Genomic DNA, 18,497 nt, shown 5'->3' with positions numbered 1-18,497 from the left:
AGAATCATCGAAACGCTCATGTTGTTGCTCCCTTGTGTTTATTGGACTGCTTAGGTTTGGTTAGGCTTTGGAGTAAACAATAGAATTAGCCAGACGTCCGTTTTCTGCTCATGAAAGCTGTCACATGCTTTCGCTCTTGTTGTGGCAACATGTGGCCACCAATGTGCGTGTGTGTCTACAGTGTCAATATTCTCCCATAAGTGCTTCCCAAGTTTTCTTTTTGCAGCTTCGTGCTTCAATGTTTAACATCCATCTGGAGGCAATTTTATCGGCATTTATTTCAAGGCTCAATGTGCGTGTGCGTGTGAATCGTAGCCTGAACCTCCTCCATCTGCTGTCATAAAAGTAAACGCACACACCCTGGCGCCCACACACAAACATACACACACAAACAATATGGCCGCCAATTATGAGGCTGTTTGTTTTGAAACTAATGAACTTGATTTGACTTGAAGTCTGACTAGGGACTTTTTGGGAGATGTTGCAGGTTAAGACTTTTTGAGACTTGCACATGTGTAACTTGATCTCCATCTCTGTAGACTCAATATTAGACATAGTTGGAAATGCATATTGGTCCAGCTGTCATATAAATTATCTCGAAGCATTGTAATGAAAACTTGTTTGTGCGTAAATGTTAGAACACTTCTAAGAAGAGCTCAGAAGGTCTGCCCCATTTTGACTCGGTGATTCCGAAAAGGCACTTAATAGTGATATTGACCCTATTAAGACCGATTGAAATTTGACCTGTTGCGTGTCCTTTTCTCAGTATTCAGAGGAAACGCTCTGTGCTGAGGTCAGGGGTCAAGTGACTTTCCCAGGCTGGAGTGCGTTTCTGAGCATGGACGGGGGGGCGACACTGTGTGTTTGTGTATTTGAGAGGGGAAGTACATAGTTTGAGGCTTCGTTTCTAATGTTCAGGCTCAGCCGTGGCGATCGATGATTTGTCCAAGTCACGTAAAAAGTTGTGGTGATTGAATGAAATCGCACGCCTGTGTATTCATTCACGCAGACGTTGTCAGTTCCTACAAGAACTGACAAACAGATGGATGCTATCAAACATCCACACACACACTCAATCACACACAGCATAGAAGAGGAATGTTTTTAAGGTTGATGACCCCGCCATGTTCAAATCCATTTTAACTGCTGCTATAGATAATACTGTTGGTCACACACAAACACACACACACACACAAACACGTGGCCTCGGCAATGCACCAAAGACTGCTCTGCTGGAACAGCTCATTGCTCATTTGATCACTTGACAGTCATTTCTTGTGGCACCACACAAAAGTCAAGCTCTCCCCAATTTCCCAGGATCATATGTAGCTCCAGAGTGTGTTCATACTAGAACGAGTGTCTAAGTATAGCAAAGAAGCACATTGAAGTTTTTCAAATTGAATTTTCACTTATCAGGCTGAATTGCTCAGATTTTCCTGGAGGAATTTTATTATATTGTTTCTAGAGGCAATTTTGTTACTTTGGAAGTGAGGCCTTGTGGTGCAATGGTAGCGCGTCTGACTCCAGATCAGAAAGTTGTGTGTTCAAATCACACCGGGGTCATGACTTTTAAAAAGAGCGATTGTGTTTATCTCCCAACTAAGAGATCGGAGGGTTGATCCCCAGACATTGTGACCACGTCCAAGTGTCCTTGAGCAAAACAACTAAACCCCATTTTTTTCCTGGGTACAGGACAATGCCCGACACATAAATTGAAGCCGTATCTATGTATCCACTAAGTCAGTAAGTACATTGACCATGTGGCACAACGGTAGCGCGTCTGACTCCAGATCAGAAGGTTGCGTGTTCGAATCACGTCGTGGTCATGATCTTTAAAGATGGAGGCTGCATGGGGTGGTTGTCCTGCTCTTTCTTTTTCTACTGCTTATCTGGAGCCGGGTCGCCCAGTCACCATCTTCAACAGGGAAGCCGAAAGGAGCTATCCTGATTAGATGCCTGATCCACCTCATTTGGCTCCGCTCAATATGGAAGAGCAGCAGCTCAACTCTCAAGAATTTTTTATATTGTTTCTAGAGGCATTTTTGTTACTTTGGCCGTGGGGCCTTGTGGCGCAACGGTAGCGCGTCTGACTCCAGATCAGAAGGTTGTGTGTTCAAATCACACCGGGGTCATGCCTTTTAAAAAGAGCGATTGTGTTTGTCTCCAAATTAAGAGATTGGAGGGTTGATCCCTAGACATTGTGACCACGTCCAAGTGTCCTTGAGCAAAACAACTAAACCCCATTTTTTTCCTGGGTACAGGACAGAGCATGCCCGACACATAAATTGAAGCCGTATCTATGCATCCACTAAGTCAGCAAGTACATTGACCATGTGGCACAAAGGTAGCGCGTCTGACTCCAGATCAGAAGGTTGCGTGTTCGAATCACGTCGTGGTCAGGATCTTTAAAGATGGAGGCTGCATGGAGTGGTTGTCCTGCTCTTTCTTTTTCCACTGCTTATCTGGAGCCGGGTCTCCCAGACAGCATCTTCAACAGGGAAGCCGAAAGGAGCGATCCTAATTAGATGCCTGATCCACCTCATTTGGCTCCTCTCAATATGGAAGAGCAGCAGCTCAAGACCCTCTCAGATGGCAAATGACAACCAAGAAGAGTACGCTGATCTTGTGGCGCAATGGTAGCGCGTCTGACTCCAGATCAGAAGGGTGCGTGTTCAAATCACGTCGGGATCACTAATTTTAAAAATGAGCACTGTGTGGATACATTTGAGCGTTATCTCCCAACACAGAGGTCAGAGGTTTGGTTCCCAGCCATTGTGACCACGTCCAAGTTCCCTTGAGCAAAACATCGAAACCCTAGATGCTGCTAGTTAGTTTTTGCGTACATACTAGAATGAGTGTGTAAGTATAGCAAAGAAGCACATTAAAGTTTTTCAAATTGAATTTTCACTTATCAGGCTGAATTGCTCAGATTTTCCTGGAGGAATTTTATTATATTGTTTCTAGAGGCAACTTTGGTACTTTGGAAGTGCGGCCTTGTGGCGCAACGGTAGCGCGTCTGACTCCAGATCAGAAGGTTGTGTGTTCAAATCACACCAGGGTCATACCTTTTAAATCAGGGGTCACCAAACTACGGCCCGCGGGCCGGATACGGCCCGCGGGACCGTTTAATCTGGCCCGCCAACCCTGAATAAATTGTATTATTAAACTTTTTTATTTTTTTTGCTCATTTTGCCTGCAATGACTGCGTTTCCCCAGTAGATGGGGAAGCGCTCGCCTGCGCATTTACTACCGGAAGCCGTGTCAGAAAGCTCGGTGCACACTCACAAGTGCGTGTACGGACATGGCGCACTCGCGCTCTATTTGTATCAGTCCCGAATTTAGAGCGTGGGCTGTGACGACAGCATTCTTGTAATTTGCGCGCTGAGCTTTCAGATGCAGTTTTGCGCTAAAGCCACCCACAAACCTTCCCCTGGAATCCTTCCGTTAAAATGTCGCCCAAGTAAAGCAGTGCCGAGCGTTTAAAAGAGTTGCCAATTTGGCTCGACGTACGCGACGTGACGTTCAGCCACATGAACGTCAACATCTACCCGTCACAGATCGAGGTAAACGGACCAACACCTCGGATCTCGCCTAAGAATTGCCACAACAAATTTTACTCCAGACTATGACGCACTATCAAACTTTAACAAAAAAGACAGCAGTGTCTACAAGCCTACTGGAACCTACAAAAGGATTATAAGGAAGGAACACAAGAACTTTAAGAGACTGCTCATATGTGTCAGAGAGGTTCTGCTCTGACAACTGAGCTGAACTTTTATCTGTTAAGATTGTGCATGGCACAACAGAAAGTTAATGTTCCATGTTTTTTTTTCTATGAAGAACCCAGAGAGAGTTATTTAGTTATTTATTTCCTGTTTTTTCTGTGAAGAACTCAGAGAGGGTTTAGTTATTATTTATTTCATTAATAGTGTTATTATTTGTTTCCTGACTTTTTTTCTGTAAAGAACCTGGAAAAGGTTATTAAATAACCGTTATTTGGTTATGTGTGGCTTTCTGGAAAACAATAATTTTTTTAAGCTCCCCTACGATCGTCACACTTTTTCTGTTACAAACTGCCACCGGCCCGCCATCAGAGAAGGGAAAGGTTATGTGGCCCTCACAGGAAAAAGTTTGGGGACCCCTGTTTTAAATTAAAAGATTGGAGGGTTGGTCCCCAGCCATTATGACCACATCCAAGTGTCCTTGAGCAAAACATTGAAACCCCAGTTTCTTCCTCTGCCGCCCTCTACACGAATTGAAGCCACAGTTATACATCCATTACTGACCATGTGGCGCAACGGTAGCGCGTCTGACTCCAGATCAGAAGGTTGCGTGTTCGAATCACGTCGTGGTCATAATCTTTAAAGATGGAGGTAGGGTGGTTGTCCCATCCATTCTCTTTCCACTGCTTATCTGGAGCCGGGTCGCCCAGTCAGCATCTTCAACAGGGAAGCCGAAAGGAGCGATCCTAATTAGATGCCTGATCCACCTCATTTGGCATCGCTCACAATGGAAGAGCAGCAGCTCAAGACTCTCTCGAATGGCAAATGACAGCCAAGTAGGGCACCCTGATCTCGTGGCGCGATGGTAGCGCGTCTGACTCCAGGTCTGAAGGTTGCGTGTTCAACTCACGTCAGAGCCACTAGTTTTAATTTTTCCTGGAGGAATTTTTTTATATTATTTCTAAAGGCAATTTTGTCTCAATGGAGGTGAGGCCTTGTGGCGCAACGGTAGCGTGTCTGACTCCAGATCAGAAGGTTGTGTGTTCAAATCACGCCGGGGTAATGCCTTTTAAAAAGAGCGACTGTTTGTCTCCCAACTAAGAGGTCAGAGGCTTGATCCCCAGCCATTATGACCACGTCCAAGTGTCCTTCAGCAAAACAACTAACCCCCATTTTTTTCCTGGGTACACGACGTATGCGCTACATATAAATTGAAGCTGTATCTATTCATCCATTAATACTATTAGTACATTGGCCATGTGGCGCAACGGTAGCGCGTCTGACTCCAGATCAGAAGGTTGCGTGTTCAAATCACGTCGTGGTCATGATCTTTAAAGATGGAGACTGTGTGGGCTGCTTGTCCTATTCATTTTTTTTCACTGGTTAACTGGGGCCGGTTCACCCAGTCAGCATCTTCAACAGGGAAGCCGAAAGGAGCGATCTTAATTAGATGCCTGATCCACCTCATTTGGCTCCTCTCAAAATGGAAGAGTAGCAGCTCAAGAAACTCTCGGATGGCAATGACAGTCCAGTAGAGCACGCTGATCTCGTGGCGCAATGGTAGCGCATCTGACTCCAGATCAGAAGGTTGCGTGTTCAAATCACGTCGGGTTCACTAATTTTAAAAATGAGCACTGTCTGGATACATTTGAGAGTTATCTCCCAACACAGAGGTCAGAGGTTTGGTTCCCAGCCATTGTGACCACGTCCAAGTTCCCTTGAGCAAAACATCAAAACCCTACCTGCTGCTAGTCAGTTTTTGTTCCCTAGGTACAGGCATTGAAGCCTGCACCTCGAAAAAGCCCGGCCAGATCTCATGGCGCTATGGTAGCGCGTCTGACTCCAGATCAGAAGGTTAGGTGTTCCAGTCACACCAGGGTCATGACTTTTAAAAAGAGCGACTGTTTGTCTCCCAACTAAGAGATCAGAGGGTTGATCCCCAGCCATTATGACCACGTCTAAGTGTCCTTGAGCAAAACATTGAAACCGTTCTTCCTCGGCCGTCCTCTACACAAATTGAAGCCATAGTTATACATCCGTTACTGACCATGTGGCGCAACGGTAGCGCGTCTGACTCCAGATCAGAAAGTTGCGTGTTCGAATCGCGTCGTGGTCGTGGTCATGATCTTTAAAGATGGAGGCTGCGTAGGGTGGTTGTCCCGCCTTTACTTTTTCCACTGCTTATCTGGAGCCGGGTCGCGCCGTCAGCATCTTCAACAGGGAAACCTAAAGGACAATCCTAATTAGATGCTTGGTCCACCTCATTTGGCTCCTCTCAAAATGGAAGAGCAGCAGCTCAAGACCCTCTCAGATGGCAAATGACAACCAAGTAGAGCATGCTGATCTCGTGGCGCAATGGTAGCGCGTCTGACTCCAGATCAGAAGGTTGCGTGTTCAAATCACGTCGGGATCACTAATTTTAAAAATGAGCGCTGTGTGAATACATTTGAGAGTTATCTCCCAACACAGAGGTCAGAGGTTTGGTTCCCAGCCATTGTGACCACGTCCAAACATCGAAACTGTTCTTGGCAGTTTTTGTTCCCTAGGTACAGGCATTGAAGCCTGCACCTGGAGAACCATGGACAGATCTCATGGCGCAATGGTAGCGCGTCTGACTCCAGATCAGAAGGTTGCGTGTTCAAATCACGTTGAGATCAGCGTTTTTAAAAATGAGGATTGTGCAAATCATTGGGAGAGTGGTTGTCTTCCAACCTGTCAAGGTTTTAATTGCAAACGTAGAAAAGCGCTTGACAAGGTCCTCGGAAATAGCCAATCATTTATTAGGGCTAAATTCCAGTCCTGGTGGGTCCCATTTCTCCATGTTTTCCAAATTTCCATCATGAAACACACCTGATTCAAATGATCCGTTCATCCTCATGTTCTGGAGGAGCCTGTTAATGAATGTTATATGTACCCTACGACCAGTTCAGGGTATAGTTCCGCCTGACGTCTTCTGAGATAGGAACTTCAAGTCTCACATCCAATGTTTGACCAGTTCAACAGCATTTCAGTTCAGCCTCGTATTTTTATTAGCAAAGATGATAAATCATGTATTGATCACACCCGATAATGACGTGTTTACAGATAAGTGCCAACGTTGTCATCTTCCTGTGCACCAACATGATCGGGATCTGCACCCACTACCCCGCTGAAGTCTCCCAGAGACAAGCCTTCCAGGAAACCCGAGGATACATCCAGGCCAGAATCCACCTGCAGAGAGAAAACCAGCAGCAGGTACACGCACGCGCATGCAAAAGAGCAACACGTGCCATCTCGTTTGTCTCCGCTTTCCCAGGTCGACAATATGTTTAGCGGTATAACACGCATCAGCGAGTTTTCGAGTAGCACATTCCCACACACACGCTGACGAGGCAACGTGACTCATCGCGCCTTCTTAACGTTGCAAATGCGCCTCTTCTTTCATTTCTCTCGCTTTCTCTCAGGAGCGCCTCCTACTGTCAGTGCTTCCCAGGCACGTCGCCATGGAGATGAAAGCTGACATCAATGCCAAGAAAGAAGATATGATGTTCCACAAGATCTACATTCAAAAACATGACAATGTTAGGTAAAGTCAGCACACTCATGCTTAAAAACATCAGCGGCTGGCACATTCCCTCCAAAATGTCACATGATGCATATTATTCATGATTGTCAACTGGAACTCATTCATTATTTTGTATTACCGTTTTTTCCCATGTATAATGCGCAAAATTTAACTAATTTATTGTCCTAAAATCTGGGGTGCGCATTATACATGGGTACAAAAAAAAAGATTTTTTTTTTTTTTTTTTTTAAATCCGGGTATGATACGGAGACGGCCATTACAGATGCGCTTTCTTCTCTGCTGTTCACTTCAAACACGCTCCGTACGAACACAATGCTCTCGTATCAGACGCTTGCTCGAGCACCTGCTCGTTTGCTGTCACAATGTACCCTACACAAATCCGAAACATTTCTTCGCTATTGAGTTTGCTAGCGCATGCGCAGTGATACTGACCGGCAGAATAACATCCGCTTGTTCCCAAAGATGATCTTTTTTCTGAAATAATTTTACGTTTACGGACTTAAGTAGGAGTCAAAATTTGGGTGCGTATTATACATGGGTACAGGATTTTTTTAGGGTGCGTATTATACATGGGGGCGCATTATACATGGAAAAAAACGGTAGTTCCCACGATGGACTGGTTGCGATTCAATATCAGGGCAGACTCTTTGTCTTCAATGACGCTAACATGCTACCATGGATCGACACAAGCAGGGAAAAACGTCCACGTGATGCAAATAATTCGCTTTTTCAATAAGCAAAAAGATCAACTAAAATGAGATTTGTGATTTCTTCACGCCTTTGCAGGCCGAGCACTCTTTTCACCCCATGCGAGCGCAACTAAACCAGCCTGAACAGTCCGCCTATTAGTCGTGCGATGTGCATTTAAGGTTGCCGTGGCGATTGACGATCGGGAACAAAGAAACGAGGTCGCAGCCTGCTCTCCGTTTAAATGTGACCCAAATTCGATAGCGTGGTGCCAGTTTATTATTTGTTTAAATGTGCCCAAACATTAACTGGTGACCAGTTTGTTTACATGGTAGCTTAACGGCTACGCTAGTGTTAGCCATGCTTATTGTTTCTGTGTGTGCGTCTGCGTGTGTGTTTCCATGCAGCATCTTGTTTGCAGACATCGAGGGCTTTACCAGCCTGGCGTCTCAGTGCACGGCGCAGGAACTTGTCATGACGCTCAACGAGCTGTTTGCCCGTTTCGATAAATTGGCATCGGTGAGAGCCTGCACAACCGCAGAGGTCATGTGACCCTGATAGAGGGGCATTGTGCAACACTGAAATGAATCTGATGAGTCATCTCTTACATATAGTAGATTAGTTATAGATGAGATTACATTACATTATATTACATTACATTACCGTATTTTCCGGACTATAAGGCGCACCGGACTATAAGGCGCACCTTCAATGAATGGCCCATTTTAAAACTTTGTCCTTATATAAGGCGCACCGGACTATAAGGCCATTAATGCATCATGTCAGATTTCTAATCCAAATCAAATCAATCTCCATTTTATCTTTTTTACTTCAACTTCAGATGCAACACATTACTTTATAATCACAAAATAATGATCCATAGTCTTTTTGATTCATGATTCATAATCTTCAGTGGGCCACTTATGATTGATTTCATGACACAGTGCTTCGGGCTAGTTTAAATTTGGTCCATATATAAGGCGCACCGGACTATAAGGCGCACTGTCGGCTTTTGAGAAAATGTTAGGTTTTTAGGTGCGCCTTATAGTCCGGAAAATACGGTACATTAGCTACACCAGCTGTCACACTTCCACCCCGAAGCAGATGACATCTGCATAGGCAGTAATTCCGAATGTCCTGGCTACTACGCAGGAAAATCACTGCCTCCGCATCAAGATCCTGGGGGATTGCTACTACTGTGTATCTGGACTGCCCGAACCTCGGGCTGACCACGCCCACTGCTGCGTGGAGATGGGCGTGGATATGATTGAAGCCATCTCGTAAGTCAGTTGCAATGCCGTTTCCTGTCATTTGTCTTCATGCTCTTCTAAAACCTCCCATTGTGAGTTTGTTGTGCCCTAGGTGAATGATAAAAAATAGATAAATTGGGGAATGAACAATTGGCACATTTATAAAGTAAATAAAAAGCATCAAAGGTGGGGGTGCCTCCAGTCACATGACTTAACTCGAGTTTGACTGAACTCTGCAATTTCAGAACTATAGAGAGATGCAGACTTTTTTATCATACCGATTAAAATCATTCTGACTGACGATCTTGAGTTACATGTGATGGGTTTTTTTTTTTATACGCGCCACTAGATGAATCCGAAAAGCCTTTTTACAGCCATGTGACAGATGCAGATTCTGCAGCTATTGATTCCTTTTGTATTCGAGTAATCTAGCGATTATTTACAGCGATTAATCGAGTAATTGGATAAAACATGCTTTTGTCTTTTTTTTAATATTAGGACATTTCTCAAGATTTTGTACTCTTGTATGTATGATTTTATACTCTTATATATTAATTTTACTGCACAATCAACATTGTAACATTGTAAAAGATCAAATTATTGAAATTACTCGATAAATCGTTTCAGCCTTAATTTGGAATAAAGTAAACATGATTTATTTGTCAATTTAGCACAATAAACGCCATGGAAGTACAGTGATCCCTCGCTACTTGGCGTTTCGTTTATCGCGGCTTCACTACATCGCGGATTTTTTTCCCAAATTAAAAAAAACATTTAAAAGTCAAAATAAAACTTCTAAATTGAGGAAACGTGTCTAACCTTTAGGACAATGTAGTATTGCTCCAAATGTTCGTTTAAATTCCTTTAGAAGTCAGTTTTTGCGTGTTAGCACGATCGCGAACTAGCATCCTTCCGCTAACTCGTTAGCCTGCCCAGTACTTCTTGTTGGTGACCGTACTTCGCGGATTTCACTTGGTTTTTGGAACCAAATATCCGCGATAAACGAGGGATTACTGTATTCAACCCAGGCTGGTTATTCCGATCAAACCATTAACATGTCATCTGTCGGCAGACTGGTGAGAGAAGTGACGGGCGTCAACGTCAACATGCGAGTGGGCATCCACAGCGGGCGCGTCCACTGCGGCGTGCTGGGTCTACGCAAGTGGCAGTTTGACGTGTGGTCCAACGACGTGACGCTCGCCAATCAAATGGAGGCCGGCGGGAAGGCCGGGTCAGTTCCTCAAACCCGCTCGGCACTCTTGTCCAGTTTCTGATTCTGTGCATGTGCGTGTCTTAGACGCATCCACATCACCAAAGCTACTCTTCAATACCTCAACGAGGATTACGAAGTAGAGCCCGGCTTCGGAGGGGAGAGGAACGCCTACTTGAAAGAGAACAACATTGAGACTTTTTTGGTGCTCGGTTGCAGTCAGAAAAGGGTGGGTTGATTTGAAGACCTCCAAAAATGGATCAAGTTTGCCTCGGCTACAGAATCTTCTGGATGTTTGTTTTCAGAAAGAGGAGAAAGCCATGATGGCGAAAATGCAGCGAGCGCGCGCAAACTCCGCCGAAGGATTGATGCCGCGTTGGGTGCCTGATAGATCCTTCGCCAGAACCAAGGAGTCCAAAGTCTTCAGGCAGATGGTGAGATTCTCCAAACAAAACAAAAAAAAAATGATTTTTACAGCAAATGACCTGAAGTAATCAGAATGTGTTCATCTAATTTAATTTTATTTAATTAATTCAGTTAATTTTATTGTGTTATCTTTCCAAGGAATAAAAATAGTAATAGTTTGCCTTGAAAACATAAAAAAAATCCCTTTTTTTTTTTTTGCCTCACGACACCAAACTGCAAACAGGCAAGTTTTACGTAGTTCATTAATTCAGTTAATTTTATTGTGTTATCTTTCCAAGGGATAAAAATAGCAATAGTTCACCTTAAAATTGTAAAAAAAAATATTTATTAATTTTATTTATTTATTTAGTAATTTATTTATTTATGTTTGCCTCGCTACACAAAATTGCAAACAGGCAAGTTTTCTGCAAATGACAGAAGGCCAAACCAAACCAAAATCCTTGAATAGGTGAATTGGCATATCCCGCCGGCGCCTTTGCCTCCCCAGCACATCTTTTCCCTGGAAAGTCTGAATAAGTATCGTTGGCCGCCTCCTCCTCGTTTCCTTTTCGTCTCTGCGGGATTTGCACCCTTGCGGCAAAGACAGTCTGTAATTTGCAACCTCCGAGCATTAATTAAAACATCGGCGTGTCTCCTGAGAATTATGTAGCTCCGCATGTCTGAGCTGCTCTGTGTGGCCACACCGTAATCTCCATTTGGCGGTTTTCGTCTTTCTTCGCAGGGTATCGACGAAGCATCCAGCAAGGACAAGTGAGTCTTTTTTTTTTTTTACTGATTATTTTCTTGTTTTTTGCTAACCCATGATGGAAATGTCCTTTGAAGCCGTTGCGCTCAGGAGGCCCTGAACCCCGAAGATGAGGTGGATGAGTTCCTGGGCCGAGCCATCGACGCTCGCAGCATCGACCAGCTACGCAAAGACCACGTCAAGAACTTCCTGCTCACCTTTCAAACTGCTGAACTGGAGAAAAAAGTACGTGCGGCCATTTTAGATCACACCTTTGCTTTCAACTTGGTTGTCATTTTTTTTTTCGTGTTTCGTCGTCAGTACTCCAAAAAGGTGGACGACGGCTTCGGCGGCTACGTGGCCTGCACCCTTTTGGTTTTTTGCTGCATCTGTATCATTCAGATGATCGTTTTAAAAATGTAAGCAGCTCTCGCCTTTCCCATCTTGGACTTTTCATCAACTTGATGAGTTTAACATCCGCCCTAATGAGCTTCTTTTTTTCTCGTCTCTTCCACAGAACGCCGCTTATGCTGGGTCTTTATATTAGCATCTTCATCATCTTAACCAACATCCTCTTCATCTGTTCAATCTACTCCTGCATTAAAGTAAGCGAGACATAATCTCACCATCTGGCAGTCGCGCGATTGCAGCTAACGTGGAGTCCGCTCTTTATCTGCCTGTCTGTCCATCTCGAAGCTATTCCCAGTCGCCTTGCAGACGCTAACCAAGAAGATCGTGCAGTCCCGCGCAAACAGCACGATGGTGGCGGTCTTCACCATCCTCCTCCTCTTCATCGCTTCTTTTGCTAACATGGTACGCTTTGGCATGTTTTGGTTTCACTCATAATGGATTCATGACTCTCGGTATGTCATTTTTCACGTAGCGCGGTGGATGAGTGGTTCGGACGTCTGCCTCACAGGCAGAGGGAGACGACTCGAGTCCATGTGCACTTTGTCCCCGTGCTTGCACATTGTCCAATATTATCTCTAAAGTTCCCAGATTAAAAGGTTTCCCTCCATTTTGTTATGACGCTGGTTGCCGGGCTACTTAAATGTTGATGGTAGTACACCTGGATACCATTGTGTGTGTGTGTGTGTGTGTGTCTGTGTGTGTGTGTGTGTGTGTTGAAGCTCGTACATTATCTGCCCGCAAAAAGCCAACTGGTCTACCGTATTTTCCGCACTATAAGGCGCACCGCATTATAAGGCGCGTAGAATAAATAACTCAACGTTGCTCAAACGGTAACGCAATCACAATATAGTAACACTCGAAATAGTGAAAACAATAACAATATATCAATAATTCAACCATGCGCAAACGTTAATATTACACAACACACAAAATAAACACGTAAAGCTTACTTTAATAAATTAGTCCTCATCCACAAATTCATATTGGTCCATATATAAGGCGCGCTGAGAAAATTTGAGGTTTTTAGGTGCGGCTTATAGTTCGGAAAATACGGTACTTTATCGCCTAACGTTTTTTCTAATGTAAAATTCTTGATCTTCTAGTTTACGTGCAGCAGAACTGAACTGAAGGACTGCGTGGTTGAGGAGCAGCGGAACACGACGGTGACGCTCTGTCTGCTGCAGAACCTCACCAAGACGGCAAAAGACGGCTTCGTGTGTTCCGGCCAGGTCATACCTTGCCCTTTCCCTCAGGTCGGTCTCGTTAGTTTTCAATTTGCTGCTTATGTCGTGCCCATTATTCCGTATGTCTGAAGACAGCGAGGTTGTCCGAAAATTGGTCTGATGAATTTAATGTTGACTTTGCTGTGCATTGTGTGGCTGACCGGTGGACCGCTCCTACTGCAGTATTTCAGCTACAGCGTTCTGCTGACCTTGCTGGTCTGCTCGGTGTTCCTCCACATCAGCACCATCGGGAAGTTAGCGCTCACGCTGCTCATCCAGCTCGTCTTTCTCCTGCTGGTGGAGTGGCCTCAGGTGGTCCTCTTCGACAACGCCGACCTGCTGGTCAAAGCCAACTCGCTGTAAGTCAACAAACAACACGAACCGTGTATGTTTTTTTTTTACAGCGCAGTGACGGGAAAGCTAATTTTGTGTTTTTGTTTTTTACAGGCCTGCTTTCAATGCAACAGCGGAACAATGGTAAGTGGACTTGTTGTCTTTTGATGCCTCTCTTAATGCCGATGATGAACTGGTGAACTCTTGCCACAGCCTGGAGAGCGTGACCAAAGTGCCGCTGAAGGTCATGACCCCTGTCATCCTGACCGTCTTTGTCCTGGCACTGTACTTGCACGGCCAGCAGGTGGAGTCCACCGCACGGCTCGACTTCCTCTGGAAGCTGCAGGTCTTTTTAAAAAACGTTTTATACAAGTTAAAAGAGAAATACCGTATTTTCCGGACTATAAGGCGCACTTAAAAACCTCCAATTTTCTCAACAGTGCGCCTTATAGTGCGGAAAATACGGTAATTAAATTGAGGGCATCTTCTGGACTTCTACTACTCCCTCCAGTATGCAAACAGGAAGTAAACCCTCTGCCTTGTCCCCCCCCCCCTCCTCAGGCCACCGAGGAGAAAGAGGAGATGGAGGAGCTGCAGGCGTACAACCGCCGCTTGCTCCACAACATCCTGCCCAAAGATGTCGCCGCCCACTTCCTGGCTCGCGAGCGGCGCAACGACGAGCTGTACTACCAGTCGTGCGAGTGCGTGGCAGTCATGTTTGCCTCCATCTGCAACTTCTCCGAGTTCTACGTGGAGCTGGAGGGCAACAACGAGGGCGTCGAGTGTCTCCGGCTGCTCAACGAGATCATCGCTGATTTCGACGAGGTATGAGGGTGATGGAGAAAATGATTCGACTTGGATTACAAGTTGTTAGAAGATGTCACTTTTTTTAATATGCTTAGTTTTTGTGTGTTGCTGCACCAGTTGTTTGCATTTCCAGCTATGCTAATTTACATTAGCCCGTCTATGAGGTTTTACATTATATGTTAGCATTATGCTAGCTTTCTTTTGATATTACATTTCTTGGTTGAAAATATTGGTGTTTAGATGTCGATGTTTTTTTTTTTTGGTGTGCCGGTTTTATTGTAAATCTTATGTGATTATACTTTATGTAAAAAAGAAACCCAAGCGTTTTTTTGGTTTTGTTTATTAAATGAAATATTTGATTTCCTTTTTTTGCATTCATAGTCCAGCAAAAAATATTTTAGCTGAATAATTGACTATTTGATGATCAATTTCAGTTGCATAAGCAACTTTTTAAACTCTCAGTAGGTTCAGCTTCCTTGTTTTATTGTCTTATTGTTATCGTTAAATAAAACCTCTGCTTCCCAGATCATCAGTGAGGAGAGATTCCGTCAGGTGGAAAAAATCAAAACCATCGGTTCCACTTACATGGCCGCCTCCGGCCTCAACGTTTCCAGCTACGACCGAGAAGGTCGCTCGCACATCCTAGCGCTGGCCGACTACGCCATGAGGCTCAGGGAGCAGATGAAATACATCAACGAGCACTCTTTCAACAATTTCCAGATGAAAATCGGTAAGCTGTGTCGATTTTACAGCTTGGATTCTGCCATTTGTTTTACTCCAGCTTTTTGCCATTCGGAAAGTTTTTTTTTTTTTTTAGTTATATGTCTATGACAAATTACTTGGTTGTGCTCCTCAGGGCTGAACATGGGACCAGTCGTGGCCGGGGTGATTGGAGCCAGGAAGCCCCAATATGATATCTGGGGGAACACGGTCAATGTGGCTAGTCGCATGGACAGCACCGGGGTACCAGACTACATTCAGGTAACACACACACACTTTTAGATACACACACTGAGAAGTTTATAAATGAATTCCAGAACCATTGAGTGTAACAGAGCAATGCTGCCACCTGTTGTACAGTCCACTTTTCTCCATTAAAAAGGGACAAGCAGATCTTGAGGCGATCCATCTTTGGGATGTTGCTTTTAATGACTAAATTGATTTTAAAATCAAAGAAGAGCACAACTGAAGTGTCACTGTAGATAAAGTAGACCTCGTTTTACAATGTATAGGAACTTTCAGATGCTTTGCTCAAAAGCTATTTTAAATTCATGGGTCAACATTTGGATGTTCTTTCCCAGGTGACCACAGACCTTTACCACGTGCTGGCCAACAACGGCTACCAGCTGGACTGCAGAGGACTGGTCAAGGTGAAGGGCAAAGGCGAAATGACCACTTACTTCCTGACCAGTGGCCCCCCTAGCAGCTAACCATGGACCCTTAAAAAACAAAAACACCCCACAGGGTTGACAAATGCTGTTAGTGTCTTGTCCCCTACACACACACACACACACACACACACACAGGGCTCTGCTGGTGGTGTTTGAAGGCTTTTTTTTTTTTTTTGCACAAGCGAGCACAAAGCCCAGTTGCCTTAGGACGGGAGTGTGCTTGTTGTGTGTGAGCTGTACAAGTATTTTCTCTGGACTCCTAATTTATTTTTATTTCTTCTGTGCAGATGGATTTTTAGTGATGTACAGTACAAAAAGGATAAGCTAGAAACATTATGAAGGAAGAACACGACCAAAGAACAACACAGAGACTCTGTCCCAAGTATGCTCATTTAATCGTGTTTGTGCCGTCAAGTCACTGAGGGACACACACGCGCACGCACACACGTGGACGAAATCGCCACAGATAACAAGTGCAAACAATATGCATGACGTGCGTGTGTGTGTGTGTGTGTGCATACGTGAGAGTGTGTGTGTACATGCGAGTGAGTGAAACAGACTGCTGAACTTTTCCTACGACGAAGCATACTGTAACTTTTCACTGTGAGTTTTTACTATACGCGATCATGCTTTCTTGTTTGCATGGTTCCTATTCATCTCCAGAACTTCTGGTAGATCGCAAGAGGATCATGTCCACTTTGACGCCAATGTTATTCCAAGCAAAAATATTTCAACGCAAAAGTATATTTTTTGAAGAGATTCAGGACAGAGCGCATACACGGCGCCTTTTTTTTTTTTTTTTTTTTGCCTTGATGTGAACCAGTCGCAATGGACCAATCTTCCAGACTTGTTTTCGTCACCCCTCAAACTGTCCGTCGAATGTATGTCAGAAGAAAACGTGATATGACCACTGAAGGACACGCGACACTTTGGGATTCCCGTTTTGCTGCAAATGAATACAGTGTACTTGCGCTGTACATGCACTGCAATATTTAGGAGCTGACTTTTCCGTGGAGGTCCAAAATATTTATGCCTTAAAAGGTGACGCCTTTGCCTGAGAAGTCAACCAAATACCCCTTAACCGTTGTTTCTCCGATAGGACCGCAGCAAATAATTTTCTTTTTTTGCCTTACTTGTGTGTCCCTTTCTTGTCTCTTGGTGCACTTCTACAGCACGACTGTAGCATCTATTTTACAAAATAAAAGAAAATTGTCCAACTACTTCTGTGAAATGCTCCACTTTCAAATTGCAGCTCAGATTCAGTAACTTGAGAACTCCTTCCTCTTCTCCTTTTCCCCAAATAAATCCATCTACAGTTTCAAGAGGCCCGTGCAATGGAGAACGTGTAATTGCTTGCACATGAATTATGCATTTCTGGCCAGCCCGTGGCCAAGTTCTCACATCGCTCCATGCTGTACATTAATTAAGTCTCATAAATTCTCGTTAATCCCCTTGTGAAATAGCCGCCGTGTTACTAGATCGCCATGTAGTCTTGGCAAATTGATGTGCATAACAAAACAGAGCTTGTTTGACATTGCCAACAAGGCTCCAGTCCAATTTCAAACACAGGTGCCTTTTAGGAGATACTTTTTGCAAATTTACTATTTGATTATTTGGTTAAATGCTAATTCCTCACCAAAAACATCCCTAAAGTGGTGTTTTCCATTCCAAGAAAATGATTGGGTCTTCAATTTGTGACGTCACAAAACCACCCCATACCGCCCTTCCAAACTAAACTGTCCCTGCGACTAGTTTATATGTGGCCGTTCTGATTTTTGGTGCGTCAAATAAATTATAAAATGTTTCCACGTACTCACTGAAGTGTCATCATATACAAGCCATTTTTGTTTGGTGCATAAAATGAGTTTTTACTATGTAGTTTTAAGATGTCCTACTTTGTGAGCGGTCACTGAACGTCTACTGACAAACATGTGACCGGAAATAAACATATTTTTAAAAATTAACATTTTTGCATAAAACTCGCGCGTTTGAGCTGTGAGAAGATGTTCCGCTTCGTGCCAGTAGGTGGCGCGCTATCACCAATTCTGTGTAGGTAAGTGATAATCGTCTTCTTTTTTTTTTAACCGTCATTATTCTTGTGCAATGCGTCGGGTCACTCGTATAATGCAACTATAACGATACAAGGACGTTTTTGTTGATTGTGAGATTACAAGAAAGATATGTAATAGTTTAAAACGCAGTTTTAAATGTTTGGCATACTGCGAATAGCAAATTGCTACCTTTTGTTGTCTGCTAGCCAAAAGATTGAGCTGCATTGCATTTGTTTACAGAGCAGCTTGACAACTTGTAACATTTACTTGTTTTAATGTTTACCCAACATCGTATGTTCTATGGGGGACTTTTGTTCTAAAAAAAAGAACATAGTTATTTTTTTACTAGCTATCTGTGACCCCACATTTTTGGGTCCCCATCCACCAGTTGAGAATCACTGTTTTAGGTTTTCAAGTGGCTAGCATGTTAGCATGTGATCAATTCTCAATAGAAATGACTGAAATTTGCTTTAGCCCTCTCTATGCTCACTTTCTAACGTGCAACCCTTATTATTTGACCTTAGTGCTTTCTCTTGAAATAAATATATATATGTGACTCTAATGAGCACATGCGGCTTTATAAATGATAACATACTTGATCCCAACTTATTCTATTTACGTGTTTGTTTTTCGAGGTATCATCTTTGTTTTTCTTTGAATATTTTAATGTTATACAAAGCCGGTCGGTGGCCGCTTT

General features: G+C 43.8%; 1 protein-coding gene and 13 non-coding genes across 14 annotated transcripts in view; all 14 read left to right on the top strand.

Annotated features, from left to right (window-relative positions):
• Nucleotides 1–16,969, top strand: part of LOC133146687 (adenylate cyclase type 6-like) — a 36,118-nt gene extending 19,149 nt beyond the window's left edge. Inside the window, exons 4-23 of the mRNA XM_061270647.1 lie at nt 6,807–6,956; nt 7,166–7,287; nt 8,382–8,493; nt 9,127–9,254; nt 10,297–10,455; nt 10,522–10,663; nt 10,740–10,868; nt 11,582–11,610; nt 11,683–11,830; nt 11,906–12,003; nt 12,102–12,189; nt 12,281–12,397; nt 13,099–13,248; nt 13,402–13,577; nt 13,666–13,695; nt 13,765–13,897; nt 14,113–14,376; nt 14,884–15,088; nt 15,215–15,339; nt 15,660–16,969. Of these exons, the coding sequence (XP_061126631.1) occupies nt 6,807–6,956; nt 7,166–7,287; nt 8,382–8,493; nt 9,127–9,254; nt 10,297–10,455; nt 10,522–10,663; nt 10,740–10,868; nt 11,582–11,610; nt 11,683–11,830; nt 11,906–12,003; nt 12,102–12,189; nt 12,281–12,397; nt 13,099–13,248; nt 13,402–13,577; nt 13,666–13,695; nt 13,765–13,897; nt 14,113–14,376; nt 14,884–15,088; nt 15,215–15,339; nt 15,660–15,788 (2,634 nt within the window). The 3' untranslated portion in view covers nt 15,789–16,969. The remainder of the gene's footprint in view (nt 1–6,806; nt 6,957–7,165; nt 7,288–8,381; nt 8,494–9,126; nt 9,255–10,296; nt 10,456–10,521; nt 10,664–10,739; nt 10,869–11,581; nt 11,611–11,682; nt 11,831–11,905; nt 12,004–12,101; nt 12,190–12,280; nt 12,398–13,098; nt 13,249–13,401; nt 13,578–13,665; nt 13,696–13,764; nt 13,898–14,112; nt 14,377–14,883; nt 15,089–15,214; nt 15,340–15,659) is intronic.
• trnaw-cca (transfer RNA tryptophan (anticodon CCA)) lies at nt 1,492–1,563 on the top strand. The gene has a single exon. It is a non-coding gene; the product is annotated as a tRNA-Trp (tRNA).
• trnaw-cca (transfer RNA tryptophan (anticodon CCA)) lies at nt 1,755–1,826 on the top strand. The gene has a single exon. It is a non-coding gene; the product is annotated as a tRNA-Trp (tRNA).
• trnaw-cca (transfer RNA tryptophan (anticodon CCA)) lies at nt 2,061–2,132 on the top strand. Its single transcript has one exon. It is a non-coding gene; the product is annotated as a tRNA-Trp (tRNA).
• Nucleotides 2,328–2,399, top strand: trnaw-cca (transfer RNA tryptophan (anticodon CCA)). Its single transcript has one exon. It is a non-coding gene; the product is annotated as a tRNA-Trp (tRNA).
• Nucleotides 2,620–2,691, top strand: trnaw-cca (transfer RNA tryptophan (anticodon CCA)). Its single transcript has one exon. It is a non-coding gene; the product is annotated as a tRNA-Trp (tRNA).
• On the top strand, nt 2,991–3,062 carry trnaw-cca (transfer RNA tryptophan (anticodon CCA)). Its single transcript has one exon. It is a non-coding gene; the product is annotated as a tRNA-Trp (tRNA).
• Nucleotides 4,284–4,355, top strand: trnaw-cca (transfer RNA tryptophan (anticodon CCA)). The gene has a single exon. It is a non-coding gene; the product is annotated as a tRNA-Trp (tRNA).
• trnaw-cca (transfer RNA tryptophan (anticodon CCA)) lies at nt 4,714–4,785 on the top strand. The gene has a single exon. It is a non-coding gene; the product is annotated as a tRNA-Trp (tRNA).
• Nucleotides 4,976–5,047, top strand: trnaw-cca (transfer RNA tryptophan (anticodon CCA)). The gene has a single exon. It is a non-coding gene; the product is annotated as a tRNA-Trp (tRNA).
• trnaw-cca (transfer RNA tryptophan (anticodon CCA)) lies at nt 5,266–5,337 on the top strand. Its single transcript has one exon. It is a non-coding gene; the product is annotated as a tRNA-Trp (tRNA).
• On the top strand, nt 5,767–5,838 carry trnaw-cca (transfer RNA tryptophan (anticodon CCA)). Its single transcript has one exon. It is a non-coding gene; the product is annotated as a tRNA-Trp (tRNA).
• On the top strand, nt 6,064–6,135 carry trnaw-cca (transfer RNA tryptophan (anticodon CCA)). Its single transcript has one exon. It is a non-coding gene; the product is annotated as a tRNA-Trp (tRNA).
• On the top strand, nt 6,308–6,379 carry trnaw-cca (transfer RNA tryptophan (anticodon CCA)). The gene has a single exon. It is a non-coding gene; the product is annotated as a tRNA-Trp (tRNA).
• Nucleotides 16,970–18,497: the final 1,528 nt, after the last annotated feature.

Source organism: Syngnathus typhle, linkage group LG2 (genome assembly GCF_033458585.1).
Source record: "Syngnathus typhle isolate RoL2023-S1 ecotype Sweden linkage group LG2, RoL_Styp_1.0, whole genome shotgun sequence".
In the NCBI taxonomy this organism is placed as follows: Eukaryota; Metazoa; Chordata; class Actinopteri; order Syngnathiformes; family Syngnathidae; genus Syngnathus; species Syngnathus typhle.
The sequence above is the reverse complement of the archived record's forward strand: the minus strand, read 5'-3'. Positions and strand labels throughout refer to the sequence as shown.